The following is an 18,446-nucleotide window of genomic DNA, read 5'->3' as shown; positions in this document are numbered from 1 at the left end:
TGGCGGCCCCCTCCCCTCCCTGGGTCCGGACTATAAATGTATGCTGCAACTTAGCAGCATTTTGTAAAACGGATGCATTTGCGTTCCAAGTTTTCAAACCAGAGCACGGACCGCGGACTCCGTTCTGCAAACGTGCCTAATGTGGACTGGCCCTAATGTCGCATACAGTAGATACAGTGGAGGATACAGGCAATGAGAAGTGTGCTTCCCTGTACCTGGTAACATCTGCGTTTAGAGGTAAATATCGCAACATTTACAACGCGACTTTAACGTCGCACTGTGAATGTCGCATAGGGTTAACATTGCAGCGCGGTAACCTGCGTTATATTGACTTAACGCAAGACAATAACATCCCATTGTAAACGTAGCCTTAAGGTGGCCACACACCATACAATTTTTTAAATATCTGTTCAATTCAAGAATGGCAATCAATTTTTCTGACTGATTGTAACATTTAAAAAATCTGACCAATGTACCACACACCTATATTTTTTCCCCAATTATGATAAAAATGATTGGAAACTCTGACAAAATTGTTAGGGTGTGTATATTAATAAATTGACAATCCAACACACACCATACAATCTTTAGGAAAATTGAAAAAAAATTTCCAGCATTCCGGATCAATAAAAATCGAAAAAAAATATGAGAAATCCGATCGGATTTTTCAGTCAAATGAAAAAAAAAAAGCTTTCGATTTTTTTCGGGAGATCCAATCCTATTCATCAAATTGCCATAAAATCGGATCATTTTATTGTATTGTGTGTGGCCACCTTAAGGCATTATACCTGAAACATCAAACCAGGAAATGTATTATTGGCGTTGTGAATAAATATCTTATACCAGTTCTGGTCTCGCCATTCGCCACAAGGCACATTTTTTATGTCTACACTTTACATTTTTATTAATTTGCTAGGCACCTCCTACTGTTTAGTTTATGACACTGCACAGAAAGGCTGGCAGATGGCCTCTCTAGATCTTGGCAATGCTCTGTATGGATGAGGACAGACGTTACTCAAAGCCCCGTTTGGGGACAGAGTTTTATAAATGCATGTTTTCCGAAATTCAAAGATATCCAGGCCGATTTCACACTATGGCATTGTGGTAAGCTGAGGGGCCACTAAGTCAATGAAAGTCTATGTAATAATGGCAGTATTTGTATAGCGCCTTTCTCCTGTCGGACTCAAAGCGCTTGCGAGGCAGCCACTAGAGCGCACTCAGTAGGCAGTAGCAGTGTTAAGGAGACTTGCCCAAGAAACTCCTTACTGAAATAGGTGCTGGCTTACTGAACAGGCAGAGCCGAGATTTGAACCCAGGTCTCCTGTGTCAGAGGCAGAGCCCGTAACCATTACACCATCCAGCCACTGCAGACTTTTATACTTATGCGATGCGCCGGTAGTAGATAATTCGCCGCAAAGCCTCTGCAAAGCCATCCGCACGTTGCCGCGTGACCGTGCCTAACACATGGATTATACAGTAATGCAAGTCTATGGCGACACAGTGAGCGTGAACGACAATGTATTTCCTGTCCAGCAGGACAATGTATTTCCTGTCCAGCAGGAACCTGGAGGAAAGGAACCTTAAAGAGAAACCGTAACCAGAGGGGGCTCTGTATGAATGATTTTGTGGTGAAACCCCTCCCACAGTGTGATGTCAGGACCATGGTGCTGACATCACACTGTGGGAGCCTTTTTGCATTGTGGGAAATAACAGCTGTTTACAGCGGTTTCCAACTGCCAAAAAAGCAAGCAGCATCTCCTTCCACTGACATCACCTGCCAGCAGTAAAAATGTCACCATGTGATAAATGTCAGAATGTAAATCAGGGAGTGGAAAGATTTTACAACTGGGCAAACACTGACTAAATCATTTATACATAATTATTGTAAAAATGAAGCACTTTTTTTATTACATTATTTTAAGTGGAGTTCCTCTTCTACAGGGAAGGTTCAGGGACTATCCGAAAAAAATAAAAATCCGCATCCACTTACCTAGGGCTTCCTCCAGCCCGTGGCAGGCAGGAGGTGCCCTCGGCGCCGCTCCGCAGGCTCCCGGTGGTCTCCGGTGGTGCGCCCGACCTGGCCAGGCTGACGGCCACGTCGGGCTTCTTCTGCGCTCCAAAATGCGCCTCACGGCGGCGCGCTGACGTCATCGGACGTCCTCCGGGCTGTACTGCGCAGGCTCAGTACTACGTACGCGCGAGTGCGTCATAGAGGGCGCTCGCGCATGCGCAGTATGCAGCTGCCCGTCTTCGGGAGCCCGAGTGCTCCCGAAGGCTTCCGAAACCTCCCTTCGGCTGCGGAAGTGGCAGTATTTGACCGAACTGGTCGAATACTGCTACGGAAGAGCCAGCGCAGCACCGGGAGAGGAGAGGGAAGGCTCATTAGGACCGAGCCTTCCCTCTCCTTAGGTGAGTATCCGACTTTTTTATTTTTAAATTGGTAAACATTCACTTTAAGCTGAAGACAAGGACAAGAGCTTACTCAAGATTTATTTTTAAAAGGAACCTGAAGTGAGAGACATATAATGGATGCCGTATTTCCTTTCAATCACTTCAGCTCACAGGCCATTGTACCCTTACGGCCAAGAGCCATTTTCACCTGTCAGTGCTCCTCTCATTCATTTGGCCATAACTTTATCACTGCTTCTCACAACTAAATAATCTATATCTTATTTTTTTTCGCTACAAATTAGGAATGTTGTGGGCAATACTTGTTTTCAATAATTATTTTATTTTCTATGCACTTTATAGGGAAAAACAAGAAGAAAAATGAAAAAATACACTATTTCTCCAATTCCATTCCCTATAGTTTTAAAATAAGCAATGCTACTATAAATAAAACCCATCCACTTTATTTGCTTGTTAGTCCCGGCTATCACAACATTTAAATTATTTTCCTAGTAGAGCGGTGGCGAACCTATAGCATGCGTGTCCGAGGCGGCATGCAGAGCTGTCTCTGTGGGCACGCGAGCTGCCGCCGGTCGCCACCGCTAATTTGCTGCTGATCGCCGGATGCCGCAGGCCTGAAAGATGAGGGGAAGAGTTATGCGCACCCGTAAGTCCCGGCTATCACAACATTTAAATGATTTTCCTAGTATAATGTATGGCGCCAATGTATCATCCTCTATAATAAAACCCCTGTGTCTCCCCTACAGTTGCGCTACTACGCATGTGCCGCAGGGACAGCCTTTGGACAGGGAGTAGGACGGGCCAGGGGACAGCCGGGCGCACGTGTGTGTGCAGTGTGTGTGGCGGGATCGCGCATGTGCGGTGGCGGCGGTCACAGGGGAGGGAGGAGAGGGGAGGGGCAGGAGGGGGGTTACGGCACAGACCCACAGCCCATTTTTAAACGGGCTTATGTCTACTAGTTTGTACATAAAAGTGTATTTTTTTTCAGTTTTGGGCTTTTTTGTCTGGTCAGAAGTGCTCATCTACAATTCTTTTGGTACTTTACGGTTGTAATTACGAATGGACATAGCCCCTGATAAGGGTCGTGTCCATTTATTCCAGGTACTACGATTGGATCGGGGAACACTTGCTCCCCTTCACCAATCGTGTAAATGCCACCAAACCACATAAATGCCACAGGGATTGAGCAGCAGGCACACGCGCATGCACGCGTACCCACTGCAGTAACACTGGACGTATTCACACATCCAGTTAGACTTGAGCGGTGTGTATTGGACGACTATAGTAAGTGATTAAACAATACAAGTTGCCTGGCTGTCCTGCGTCTCTCTGCAGCAGTGTCTGATTCACATACCTGAAACAAGCATGTGGCTAATCTGGTTAGACTTCAAGTCAGAGCACCTGATCTGCATGCTTGTTCAGGGTCTATGGCTAAATGTTTAAAGAAAACCTGTAATGTCAAAAAGTGCCTTGGGGGGTACTCACCTCGGGAGGGGGAAGCCTCAGGGTCCCAATGAGGCTTCCCACACCCTTTTCCATCCCTCGGGGGTCTCGCTGCAGCCCTCAGAACAGCGGGGATGTAAATATTTACCTTCCCGGCTCCTGCGCAGGCGCAGTATCGGCTCTCCGCCTCGGAGATAGGAGGAAATAGCCGATCGCCGTCGGGTCTGCTCTACTGCGCAGGTGCAAGTCTCCTGCAGCTGTGTAGTAGAGCGGACCCAACTGAGATCGGGTATTTCCGCCTACTTCGGAGCCGAAAGCCGCAACAGCGCCCCTGTTGGAGCCTGCAAAGGTAAATATTGAACAGGCTGACGGATTTGTCGGGCCGCTGTACGAAGGGATGAAGCGAGATCCCCGTGGGACAGAGGACGGCGTGGAAAGCCGCCTCATTAGGACCCTGAGGCTTCCCCCTCCCGAGGTGAGTGCCGCCCAGGGGAACTTTTTGATCTTACAGAGTCTCTTTAAAGGCAGAGGATATGCAAGACAGCCAGGCAATCTGCATTGTTTAAAAGGAAATAAATACATCAGCCTCCATATCTCGCTCACGTCAGGTGTGCTTTAACTACAGCCAGTAATTGGCCAGGTGTGGTTTCCTATGGCCCTCTCTAATCCCCTGCACAGCAGATACCAGACAAAGATGGGGAGGAACAGCATTGTGGGCAATCATGCTTCATTTCAGTGCATAACTCTAGTAATCCAACACTGATACTGGATGAAGGGCAGAGTGCTGTCTATGTCAGTGGGCAGATCCTCCACGATTGTTCAGTTAGCAAGTGTAGCACAATGAAGATTCTCTTCCACCGTCTAATCACAGATGTAGCAATAACATGGATTATAACGCAGGAGATTTGGGCGCAGCCGGCGCCACCATAGAGCTTAATAGAAATTACATCTATAGCGGAGTAATGTGAGTAACTTCGGCGCTGACAGAAGATGGAGCTGAAGTTACATTTAAAACACTGTAATTCGGCTGCCAGCAATAGCTAGAAGCCAAATTACCTAATTCCCCACTATCCACGTGGACCTGGAGGGGGAACAGTAATTAACGCCGCCAGGACTTGTGCAGGAGCAGGGTGAGCCATATATCGGCTGTATCCTGCGCCCAAGTCTCCTGGCAGCGATTTCTCTCATACGCCAGATGTAGGACAATAATAAAGTTGCATCATAAATGGGGAAAAAAGTGAAATTGATAGTATAGGTATGCCGTTTGTCTAAGAACCTCTCCTTGCTGTGTAAGAAATGTAAGTTTACCTTCTGGCTAGCTTGGCCCAGATGTTTGCATTCCGTATTTATCCAGACGTAAGGGCTCCTAGCGTCTGTTTTGAATACAAGGTGTGTATTTAGCCTCTAAGGGGGTCTGCACGCCTCTGTTGGTAGTCATTTCACATGCAGCCTGGTTTTAGGATGCGCTGCCATCTCTCCCCTTGGGCCACATGCAATTCTCTTTTTCTCCTGAGTTTTCTCCTAGGACAGTGATGGCTAACCTTGGCATTCCAGCTGTGACAAAACTCCAAATCCCATCATGCCTCTGCCTCCCCGAGTTATGCTTAGAGCTGTCAGAGTATTGCAATGCTTCATGGGACTTGTAGTTCCACCACAGCTGGAGCGCCAAGGTTAGCCATCGCTGTCCTAGGAGATAATTTTTCCTCTTCGACTACAAAACACTTTTTAGCACTTTGCGATGGAAAAAGTACCGAAAAGTAGGGGATAAAGTACTGTCAAAATTATTTTAAGTATTTGTTTGCTTGCTGGGGGTTTAAAGGGCATTTTATTTACAAGTTGTGAAAACATCCCCAAGGAGAAAACTCAGGTGAAAAAGTGAATTGCACAAGGCCTTGGTTGTCTAAATAAATGTGTAAACCATTGTATTGGTCAGCTGCTCCCAGGTTCACACTATGCTTGTTTGGTAATTAGTTAGAGGTTAGGGTCCCTTTCATGAAGGATGACCTCATCGTGGTGGAAGGGTCCAGTACGGAATACTTTACATGCAAACTGTTTTGGAAGCTAACATCCTCCATTAATGCTAATACATCTGTTTTGAATGCAGCATGTGTATCCTGCCTATAATTGGGCTCTGCACACCTATGCTGTTACTCATTCAGATGCAGCCTGTCTTGGGAAGCGCTGCCACCTCTCCTTGCTATCTAAGAATATAATATTAACTGAGCAGAATTAAAACTATCTTGTCCATTGTAAAGGTTCATATTTAAAGGGAACCTGAACTGAGTAAAATTATATAAAATAAACACATGATGTACCTGCAAATGAATATTACATACTTACCTCTCAGAAGCTCACCATTTTTTCCTTACAGTGATCCCTTCCAGTTCTGACAAGATTTTGTCAGAGCTTAAATATATCAGCTGCTGTCAGTTATAACTGAATGTGCAAGGTAATGTCCATGTTTCCCTATGGCTCAAGTGGGAGACATAATAGTTTAACCGTGTGCTGACCAGGAAGCTGTTAAGTGGTAATGGCCATTTTCAAAATGGAGGACAGAGAATTCCATTGATCACATTAGACAAACAGGACGCGGGAGAGGAGAAAGAGATTGAGGAGTAGACTACACGGGAGGTAAGTATGACCTGTGTATGGTTATTTTGACTTTTTATTTTCAGTTCAGGTTTTCTTTAAGTTTCTAAACTAGATATCCAGCTCTTCACTTGCAGATAATCAATTTCTGCTGCATGATTTCTCCTGTAAGAAAAATCATAGAAAAGCATATGCCAGATTTCTAAGTCTCTGACTGGCTGCTCATGGCCATGTGATCACATCTGCATCCTGTGTAGTGTAAAACAGGAAGCAGAAGAGACACATGTTCAGGTTACTGTGATCAGCCAATCTGAGGCTAGCACATGAGCACATGGCCAAATCCATCACATGCTTAACATTGATGACTCCTCTAGGAGAAATTATATGCAAGCGATTATGTGTCTACAATTATCTGCAGTTCTTGTTTTATGGAGACGCAGCGGACAATCAGGTGTTAACTTGTATTTTTTAACATCCCATTAAAAGCATTTTTTCTGTCCCAGCATTTCTAAGTCAGTCTACAGCTGAAACGCTTGACTAGAGACAGGATGTGATGTCGTTACCTTGCCACAGGAGATCATAGATAATGCCAGCTGATACCAGAGGTGGAATTCTCCAAACGCCAACTTCATGGCTCTTTCCAAACACTAGAAAACATGGAGGGAGAAACAGCATCACATGACGTGTCAGAGACAAACTGCACCCTAAAAACTTTCTACAGCATTGAGTGATTCAGAGCCCTCTGGGGCCTATTCATAAGGGGGTGATAGGTGCCCACTTTATACCCTGCCAGGCATCGCTGCTGCTCACAGAGCTTCATGAAAGGAGACCATTGCTAATTTATAACCTGTGGTTAAAGTCTATGGGCCCGATCCAGTTCACCGATTCACTTTTCTTCTAGGTCATACATGTCAACCTCAGGCCCGTGGGCCAAATCTGGCCCTCAGAGCCATTAACTGTGGCCCTCAAATGGTTTCCCCACATTGCTTTATGTTTGGCCCACTTTAGACGACCACAGCAATTGCTGTTGAAAACAAAATAAAACCCTGGGAATACCCCATGAGGAGATGGACTGGCCCAAATATTGTCAGTTCTGTCAGATTTTAACTGCCTACTTTATTCGTGATAGTGGTCCTTTACAGGTCCACTACAGCAAAAAAAAGTAAGCAGCTAAAATCTAACAGAACCAACAGGTTTTGGACTAGTGCATCTCCTCATGGGGGATTCTCAGGATTTTCTTTGTATTCAAAAACATTTCCTGAACAGCAGTTGCAAAGTCTAACTGACAAAATAGTGTGCAAGTGAGTAGGGAGGCTGGCTGACATCTTACTGTTTTGGCAGTTAGACTTCGCACCTGCCATTCAGGAAATGCTTTTGAAAACAAAGAAAACTCTGAAAACGAGGAGATGGACTAGTCCAAAACCTGTCAGTTCTGTCCGGTTTAAAGAGAACCACAGACGAAGCACCATCATGTATTTTACCATATATATCAGTGGGAACATGACAGTAAACACCTGCTCTGCTCTTGGTTTCATTCTTCTCCGCTAAATCTGCCTGTTATCAGCCTTGATAAGAATCCCCGACTGAGCATTCAGTCTGGCTTTCACCGGAATGATTATAGCTGAGCCACTCTTCAGTGAAGTCTTTTAAGCCCAAGTCTGCCCCCTTGTGGCTCTTCTTTCCTGCTATTTATTCTCAAAGCAGCAAAGCAGAGCCACAAGGGGGCAGGCTTGGGGTTGAAAAGACTTCACAGAAGACTGACTCAGCTATAATCCTGCCGGTGAAAGCTAGACTGAATGCTCAGTCGAGGATTCTTTTTAGGGCTGATAACAGGCAGATTTAGCGGAGAATGATGAAACAAAAAGCAGAGTAGGTGTTTACTGTCATGTTCCCACTGATATATATGGTAAAATACATGAGGGTGCTTCGTCTCTGGTTCCCTTTAAAGAGGAACTCCAGTGAAAATAATGTAATAAAAAAGTGCTTCATTTTTACAATAATTATGTATAAATGATTTAGTCAGTGTTTGCCCGTTGTAAAATCTTTCCTCTCCCTGATTTACATTCTGACATTCATCACATGGTGACATTTTTACTGCTGCCAGGTGATGCCAGTGGAAGGAGATGCTGCTTGATTTTGTGGCAGTTGGAAACAGCTGTAAACAGCTATTTCCCACAATGCAATGAGGTTGATAGACAGGAAACTGTGACATCACACTGTGGGAGGGGTTTAACCACAACATCAGCCATACAGAGCCCCCTGATGATCTATTTGAGAAAAGGAAAATATTTATCATGGGAAAGGGGGTATCTGCTACTGATTGGGATGAAGTTCAATTCTTGGTCACGGTTTCTCTTTAAACTGCTAACTTTTTCGTTGTTGTGGTCCTTTAAAAACAATAAAAAATCTGAGAAGGTGACTCAGGTAAACAAGTCACAATGTTTGGAAAGTGTCCACACGGAATCATGACTTGTGTCTCTCAAATATCCAGTATGTTTGCGGCAATTTCACAGCAAAAGTGGATTCAACCTTTAAATGTAGCTTTTCATATTCAGCCTGCACAGCCCCTTTAATAGATGTAATCCATCCAATTCAAAGAAAAGAGTGTGGAGATTGTGGCCTTAAGACGGATTGGACATAAGTGCTCCCTTGCTGCCTCTTCATTCTGTGGAGTGCTTGGCTCAGAGTGAGCACCTGTCACGACACTGGTGACTCTCCGGCCAGTGGCTGCAGCTGTGACAGAGTGACTTCATGCTGAAGTCTTACTGAAGAGCAGTTAACCCCACAGCGCTATTCCAGGAACGTGAGCAATTAAGCTGCTTGAAATCTGCCGGATCAGAGCTGCCAAAAACCGCGGGATCCCGGCAAACGGATTTATGAATTATTCGGGAATGATTTGCTGTAAACAGGCGACGCTTTGGTAGGACGACTGCACATCCCTAATGGAAAAAAGCAGGCAAATATAATGCATTCTGATAATACAGTGCAGCCTTAAAGAGGAATTCCAGTCAAAATAATGTGATTAAAAACTATTGCATTGTAAAATCTTTCCTCTCCCTGGTTTACATTCTGACATTTATCACATGGTGACATTTTTACTGCTGGCAGGTGATGTCAGTGGAAGGAGATGCTGCTTGTTTTTTTTTTTTTTTTGGCAGTTGGAAACAGGTGTTATTTCCCACAATGCAACGAGGCTCCCACAGTGTGATGTCAGAATCCCAGAGCTGACATCACACTGTGGGAGGGGTTTCACCACAATATCAGCCATACAGCGCCCCCTGATGGTCTGTTTGTGAAAAGGAATAGATTTCTCATGTAAAAGGGGGTATCAGCTACTGATTGGGATGAAGTTCAATTCTTGGTTACGGTTTCTCTTTAAAACCTTTATGGAAACATTTTGTGATAAAGGGAGGTCTGCCACATTAAAAAATATCTCTTCCTCAGGCCTTGGCCTTTGGTACCTTGGGGTGAGAGGCATCTGGCTATCTGGGAGGGAGGGGGAAAGCTTCTGGCCACCTGAGGGGGGGGGGGGGTATCTGGCTATCTGGGAGGGGGGGGAGTTTCTGGCCCCCTGGGGGGGGGGTATCTGGCTATCTGGGAGGGAGGGTGAAAGCTTCTGGCCACCTGAGGGGGGGGGGGGTATCTGGCTATCTGGGAGGGGGGGGGGGAGTTTCTGGCAACCTGGGAGGGGGGGATCTGGCTATCTGGGAGGGAGGGTGAAAGCTTCTGGCCACCTGAGGGGGGGGGGGTATCTGGCTATCTGGGAGGGAGGGGGAAAGCTTCTGGCCACCTGAGGGGGGGGGGGTATCTGGCTATCTGGGAGGGAGGGGGAAAGCTTCTGGCCACCTGAGGGGGGGGGGTGTATCTGGCTATCTGGGAGGGAGGGGGAAAGCTTCTGGCCACCTGAGGGGGGGAGGTGTATCTGGCTATCTGGGAGGGAGGGGGAAAGCTTCTGGCCATCTGAGGGGGGGGGGTATCTGGCTATCTGGGAGGGAGGGGGAAAGCTTCTGGCCACCTGGGGGGTATCTGGCTATCTGGGAGGGAGGGGGAAAGCTTCTGGCCATCTGAGGGGGGGGGGGGGTATCTGGCTATCTGGGAGGGAGGGGGAAAGCTTCTGGCCACCTGAGGGGGGGGGGGGTGTATCTGGCTATCTGGGTGGGAGGGGGAAAGCTTCTGGCCACCTGGGGGGTATCTGGCTATCTGGGAGGGAGGGGGAAAGCTTCTGGCCACCTGAGGGGGGGGTGTATCTGGCTATCTGGGTGGGAGGGGGAAAGCTTCTGGCCATCTGAGGGGGGGGGGTATCTGGCTATCTGGGTGGGAGGGGGAAAGCTTCTGGCCATCTGAGGGGGGGGGGGGGTATCTGGCTATCTGGGAGGGAGGGGGAAAGCTTCTGGCCACCTGGGGGGTATCTGGCTATCTGGGAGGGAGGAAGCTTGTATTCCTCCTTCTACTCTTAAGAATGACCTTTTTTTAGATATCCCATGGTTTATTTTATGTTTAAACATTTACAAAGCAGATTTAATGTTTTCTTGTCTCTAATTAACGACAGTCTATAGAGTGCCTCAGAGCTAAAATACATAAACTATTGACCTTTTTTAGCTATCCCCTGCTCTCAGAAGTTGTTCTCTGCAGGGAAAAGTATTATGACTGAATTCCTTATCAGTGATGGTTACAATATAATACCAAGAGTCCAATAAGAGAGAAACGTGCATGCCTGAATGTTGCCTCTTTCAAGCAAAAAGGGATCACAGCCTAGTTATTTGTGTGCTAGGCACTGTACATACACATGTCTATCTCATCATGTCACATGTTACTTCAGGTATCCTTTAAAGTAAACCTGTGATGAAAGGGAACAAAAGGATTTATACTTAACTGGGGCTTCCTCCAGCCCCCTGTATTCTGTGGAGTTTGTCTGGTCCCCTCCCTTCTCCCGCCGTCAGCCCCAGTAGTTGGGTATTACTGCGCATGCGCCTCCTTGGCTGCCCTCCTATTGCCGGGAGCATTCTGCACCAGTACCGTTAGTTATGATTTGTAATCGCGCAGGCGCAGAACACTCCCGACCGCCGGGAGGGCAATCAAGGAAGCGCGTGGCCTGTGCTATGCAAGCACAGCAGTCCACATCTTGCTCAGGCTCCATTTCCACTGTAGTGTGAAATTTTCAAGTCCAAAAAAATCTTAAGATTTTTCTGATTGGTGAAAAATCGCTTGTAAATTTGTACACGTTTTATGCAAATTTTCGTAAAGCAAAAATTTACATTAGTGAAATATGACAATCTGCCTAGTAACAGCTTAGTCATGTCATAAGTCACTGCTGACAACTCCCTGTAACCATGGATTTAATGCAAATTTTCACACAAATATGTGTTACCTATGCAAAGCATTGTATGCAAATTGTACGTGATGTCTGAAAAAATGATGCAGGAGATTTTTCACTTGTACGAAAATTCGCATTGAATGGAAACTGCCCCATTCGCTACCATTAGTTGCCAAATCAATGCAAATTTTCTGAGAGAAAAATCTGACACAAAACGCACAAGTGGAAACCAAGCCTAAAGGTGCGTACACACATGCGACTATAGTCGTTTGTAACGATCGTTCTCCGATCTTTACCAACGACGATCGTTACAAAAAACGAACCACCGACTATTAAGGCAAACGACGAACGAGCCAAATCGCTACAAAAGAAAGTTCTGTCTCGGCGGATTTTTCCCAACGACGATCGTTTGCAAAAGTAGTACATCGTTGGAAACGGTCGTTCGTACTAGGCTTGACATGCGCATTTCACTATTTCTCCGTGAAACTTCTCATTTTTATGCGCAGGCGCAATAGTTGCTTTACGTGATGTAACGTTCGTTCTAACTATCAGATCGTTACACACATTTTAAAACTAACTTTACTTAGGTCGTTCTTTCATCAATTAAAAGTTCGTTCGTCGTTCTCAACGAACGATCATTGTCGCATGTGTGTACGTAGCATTAGGGACTTTATCAGGGCTGACTGTGAGAAAACGGGCGGGACCAGACTGACACCGAGGAAGCCAATGGACTCTACAGGGAGCTGGAGGAAGCACCAGGTAAGTATTAATCATTTTATCTGAAATGTCTCAGATCCACTTTAAAGAGACTCTGGGGGGGTACTCACCTCGGGGGGGGGGGGGGGGTGGAAGCCTCAGAGTCCCAATGGGGCTTCCCCTTCCCCTGTAGCTGGACTGCCTGCAGCTACAGGGGAAGGGGAAGCCCCATTGGGACTCTGAGGCTTCCACCCCCCCCTCCCCCCCCCCCCCGAGGTGAGTACCCCCCCAGAGTACGGGCTATGCCGCCGGGAGGCACCGCTCAGGCCCCGCTGGGCCGATTTGCATAATTTTTTTTTTGCTGCACGCAGCTAGCACTTTGCTAGCTGCGTGCAGTGCCCGATCGCCGCCGCTACCCGCCGATCCGCCGCTATACGCATCGCCGCAGCCGCCCCCCCCCCCCAGACCCCGTGCGCTGCCTGGCCAATCAGTGCCAGGCACCGTGGGGTGGATCGGAGTCCCCTTTGACGTCACGACGTCGATGACGTCATCCCGCCCCGTCGCCGTGACGGGGGAAGCCCTCCAGGAGATCCCGTTCTTTGGGATGAGCTGAGCAGCGGCTATCATGTAGCGAGACCTCGTCTCGCTACATGAAAAAAAAAAAAAATTAAAAAAAACGTATTTGCTGCCCCCTGGCGGATTTTGCCAAACCGCCAGGAGGGTTAAAGGCAGAAACAGAGCCAAACCGAGGCAGAAATAAGCATTTTCTAAACGGAGTCAGGAATGTGGTTTTTCCCCCACATTCAGTTTAGGGTGAGGTTGATGGAATAAGGCCGAGCCCCTCATCTCATCACTCACACTCCATACATGAAGAAGCAGTTCCTGTATCATAAAATAATATGATGATGAGGAGAGAGACTGATTTCTACCACATTACCTCAGAGAGCATGGCATACTGCCCTCTCCTGGCCATGGTGATGCTCAGCAGGTCATATACGGCAGAAGCATTCTTCAGGCTGACAGCGCGGTCTTCTTTCTGCTCCGGGGCGCGGCTGATAACAGCATCTCGGTTGGCCTGGAATGAGGAGACATTTGTGTCAGAATATTTGTCGGTTCTTTAATCAAGAGCTTCAGAAAATCTCTCAATTCCAATAACAGGAAGTTACTAAATACCACTGCATGTGAAAGCATAATAAAAAGCCAAAGGCCCCGTTTACACTTAAAGAGAAGCTCCGACCAAAAATTTAACTTTATCCCAATCAGTAGCTGATACCCCCTTTTACATGAAAAATCTATTCCTTTTCACAAACAGACCATCAGGGGGTGCTGTATGACTGATATTGTAGTGAAAACTCTCCCACAAGAAAAGTACATACTTTTTTTTGGGAGTTTGCTGTCTGTGAACCTTGTCGCATTGTGGAAAATAGCTGTTATGCTGGGTACACACGTTGAGATTTCCCGCTCGATTCGCGGGATCGAACGGATCGATTCGATTATTTCAAACATGCTCGATTGTATTTCGATCGTTTTTTTCACTTTAAGCATACAAAATCAACGGCAGGAACGATCGAAATCCGATCGAGCATGTTTGAAATAATCGAATCGAACCGCGAATCGAGCGGGAAATCTCAACGTGTGTACCCAGCATTACAGCTGTTTCCAATTGCTAAAAACCACGCAGCAGCTACATCACCTGCCAACAGTAAAATGTTCACTGGAGTTGCTCTTTAAACAGTTGCTCTCAGTTATAACTGAAAGGTCAACTGATTTTCAATGTCCATGTTTTCCTATGGCACCTTTCACACTTAAAGAAAACCTGAAGTGAAAATTAAAAGTCAAAATAAGCATACACAAGTCATACTTACCTTCCATGTAGTCTACTCCTCAGTGTCTTTCTCCTGTCCCGCGTCCTATTTGTTCACTGTGATCAAGGGAATTTTCCGTCCTCCATTTTGAAAATAGTCATTACCCATAACAGCTTTCTGGTCAGCACACAGTTAAACTGTAACATCGCCCACTTAAGCCATAGGGAAACATGGACATTACCTGGTACATCCGTTTTCCTCTCAGCTATAACTGACAGCAACTGATATTTTACTGACAGCAACTGATATATTTCAGATCTGACAAAATATTGTCAGAACTGGATGGGATTATTGTCAGAAGAAAATGGTGAGCTTCTGAGAGGAACTGATGGCAAAGTAACTGTGGAATGCTCATTTGAAGTTACCTCATGTGTTTATTTTAAATATTTTTACTCAGTACAGGTTCTCTTTAACGTGTCTTAACTGAAATCTTTTTCACAATGCACTGCTATGGAGAAGAAAAAAAAAACATGTACCAACTGATTAAAGAGAAACTCCGACCAAGAATTGAACTTTATCCCAATCAGTAGCTGATACCCCCTTTTACATGAGAAATCTATTCCTTTTCACAAACAGACCATCAGGGGGCGCTGTATGACTGATTTTGTGGTGAAACCCCTCCCACAAGAAACTGAGGACCGTGGTACTCCTGGCAGTTTCCTGTCTGTGAACCTTGTTGCATTGTGGGAAATAGCAGTTTACAGCTGTTTCCAACTGCCAAAAAAGCATGCAGCAGCTACATCACCAGCAGTAAAAATGTCACCATGTAATAAATGTCAGAATGTAAATCAGGGAGAGGAAAGATTTTACAATGGCCAAACACTGACTAAATCATTTATACATAATTACTGTAAAAATGAAGCACTTTTTTTATTACATTATTTTCACTGGAGTTACTCTTTAAGTCTAAACGGGGCCTTAGTCATCACTGTAAGGGCCCTTTCACACTGGGGCGGGGCGATGCAGCATTTTACTGCATTCCTACTGTAGGGCAATGTAACTCTATGGGCTAAATCACATTGCCTGTGGTGTGCAGGAAGTCCCCTATCTAACGCGAGCGCATACCTATGTTGCCGTGCGGCGATCTGCGGCAGACCGGAAGTCATGCAATTCTATGGTGACACAGGGTTTTTTTTAAAATGTACACGGTGGTGCCGTTGCGTGGAAAGCGTATAGTTACAATATGCTTCCATGCACTGCCGCATTTCCCAAACAGGAAGTGAGCGGAAGCGAGCGTCACTTCCTGTTTGGCTGTCAGCCAGAAGGGGTATACTGCGTAGTAAAGCGGTAATTCTCGAAGGCCGGTTTTTGACTGCTGCTGCCAGTTCTCAATGTGAAACCTTTCATATTTCAATTTAAAGGGATGGTGAATTAGGCCTGAACAACAGAAATCACATGATGAGAGAGTGGAGAATCGGAAGTCACCTGCGGAGAAAACAGCAGCAGAAAAAATGTTTCCATCTGGAGATATGCCCTGGAGAATGATATGCAAATGAGTACTGCTGCTGAGAGTCAGGAGAAAGTTCTTAAGTATCAGGAGGAAGGCCTCGTTCACATCTAAAATCGTAATCGCAAACGTTGTGATTTTGTGCAGCATTTTTTCCCTCCTGGCGCTCCACTGCATGCAGCGTTTTTGGTAAAAGAGCTTTTCTAAGCGCTTTTCCAGAGCGGTTTTGTCATTCACTCCCTGACGCAAGTCAGGAAGTGAACTCTTTGACACAGAAAAGAATAAATACAATGTATTTATTCTAAAAAACAGGAGCGCAATCGCCACATGACTTGGTTTTGCGAGCATTTAGGAAAAAAGGGCAAAAATGCCCTCAGGGCCCGTTCAAAATAAGGGAGTTTTTCCCCTTTTTTCCAGCGCAGGCAATTTTCAAAATCGGCCACAAAACGCTTGTGCAATGAATCTCTATGAGAAGGTTCATATCAGGGCGTTGCGTCCGCTTTGCACTCCACAAAGCAATGCCTGTACCATTTGCGGGGCGTTTTTGTATAATGGAGAGTATAGGAAGAGCGCTAAACGCTCACAAAACTGCTTTTTATACGGCGATTGCGTTCACGTTTTTTAGAATAAATACATTGTAATTATTCTTTGCCGGGTCAAGGAGTTCACTTTCTGACGTCAGGGAGTGAAGGACAAAACCGCTCTGGAAAATCGCTTAGAAAAGCGCTTTTACCAAAAACGCAGCACGCAGTGGAGCGCCGGGAGGGAGGAAAAAAACGCAGCACAAAATTGCAAAACGCTTGCGTTTGCGATTATGATGTGACCGAGGCGTAAGTGTGAACAAGTCCGAAATCCTTCTCTGATGAAATCCTTCTCCGTTGACCAACAGAAATGCGTAGGGGGGCTCAGCTGTTTCAGTTTGCTTCTGATTTATGTGCTTCAATCTCGAGAACTGCTGGACATTTAAGCATCGGATTTTCATGGTACGCACCCTCTGATTATGTTGTGTTTCACCCACCTGCTCTGCTTTTATTACTTGCTTTGGTTTGAAAAATGCTTTCGAATTAAAGAGTGTCCCCGGGCAAAAACTAAAATCCTTCAGCAGGCAGTATTTATGGGTTTAATGTAAAGTATACATGTGCTCTATTGCAGACATCAAACCAACAAACGTTGATTCCGGTGATATTAAGAGCAATCCGGCAAAAAAAAAAAAAATATTAGAACTGATAAATGATTAGCACTGAGAACCCAGATGGATCCAGATGGAAAGAAAAACCCTAAAAATGTGGACCTGCTTTTATTATGTACCCATTGAAGCCCTCTATATGGTAATTAAATTGTATGTTTGAGAAGATACAGTAATGCTAGGCACACATGATGAGATTGTCGGGCAGATTTACTGTCACATCGATTATTTCCAACGTGTCCGATTTCCGATCAATTTTCCATTCACTTCTAGGGGATATCGATTGGAAATCAGATGGAACATGTTGGAAATAATTGATATGACAATGCTCGTTCACACTGTAGGCGTTTTCTCAATTGTTTCTCCCGCGTGCGAGAGAACCCTGGTTTAATAGACAACTGAAGAGAGAAGAATATAGAGGCTGACATATTTCATTTTAAACAATACCAGTTCCCTGGCAGCCCTGCTGATCTATTTGGCTGCAGTAGTGTCTGAATAACACCAGAAACAATCATGCAGCTAATCTTGTCAGACCTGATAAAAATGTCAGAAACACCTGATCTGCTGCATGCTTGTTCAGGGTCTATGACTAAAAGTATTAGAGGCAGAGGATCAGCAGGACAGCCAGGCAACTGGTATTGCTTAAAAGGAAATAAATATGGCAGCCTCCATATACCTCTCACTTGAGTTGTCATTTAAAGTGGACCTGAACTTAGAACTTCCTTTTTGCGCTAAATGATAAGCAACAGCATAATAACCTTTAAAGAAAAAACATTTGTTTGTTACAGCTGATACAAATCCTGCAATAAATCTGCAGTGTGTCTACTTCCTGCTTTCATGGAAGCAGGCATAGGGTTAACATCCTGTGTTTACAAATTAGCTGCTCTGCGGAGGCTGCCTAGATTCCTGAGCTGACAAAGCTGAGAGATCAAATTACAGTTGTGATCAGTCACAGATGAGGGAATTAGACAGGCTAAACTCTCTAAATACACACAGGCTGCATTTCTCCATGTTTTCCTGCTGTCTTGTGCAAGCGTTCAGGTGCAGACGACGTTGCATTTTGTGTACTGAGCCTCAGTAAAGGGGCCCATACACTCAGCCCATCAATCAAATCGAAATGAAGTGCAATACAATGCACTATTGCTATTCTTCTCTTAATGTGGCCATACACTCGTTAGATTAGCAGCAGATAGATCATCAGATAGATTTCTGATCTGATGTGTTTTGGAACATTTTTTACTAGGAACAGTTTTCCAATAGATTTCTGAAAATTGATCTGATGGCATTTTTTTGGCATCAGATTTCCATTAGGGCCAATGCAAAATGATAAGCAATCTTATCAGATCGACCTAGATTTTCCAGCATGTCAGATCGATTGAAATCGATCGAAATTGGCCGTAAATTGATCCGATCGGATCAATCTGCTGCTAATCTAACAAGTGTATGGCCACCTTAAGGGCTGGAACCCACAGGAGCGCTTTTGGCAGCGTTTTGGCA

At 45.4% G+C, this 18,446-nt stretch overlaps 1 protein-coding gene across 5 annotated transcripts in view; it reads right to left on the bottom strand.

Moving 5' to 3' along the window:
* The window catches only part of TTC7A (tetratricopeptide repeat domain 7A), a 464,279-nt gene that overhangs the window by 322,306 nt on the left and 123,527 nt on the right, over window positions 1-18,446 (bottom strand). For all 5 annotated transcript variants that reach the window (XM_068233041.1, XM_068233042.1, XM_068233045.1 and 2 more), the window contains 2 exons: window positions 13,389-13,526; window positions 7,005-7,088 (listed from right to left, as the gene is read on the bottom strand). In XM_068233041.1, coding sequence (XP_068089142.1) covers window positions 7,005-7,088; window positions 13,389-13,526 — 222 coding nt within the window. The remainder of the gene's footprint in view (window positions 1-7,004; window positions 7,089-13,388; window positions 13,527-18,446) is intronic.

This window comes from Hyperolius riggenbachi, chromosome 4 (genome assembly GCF_040937935.1).
Source record: "Hyperolius riggenbachi isolate aHypRig1 chromosome 4, aHypRig1.pri, whole genome shotgun sequence".
Classification (NCBI taxonomy): domain Eukaryota; kingdom Metazoa; phylum Chordata; class Amphibia; order Anura; family Hyperoliidae; genus Hyperolius; species Hyperolius riggenbachi.
This window is presented reverse-complemented; position numbering and strand designations above follow the sequence as displayed.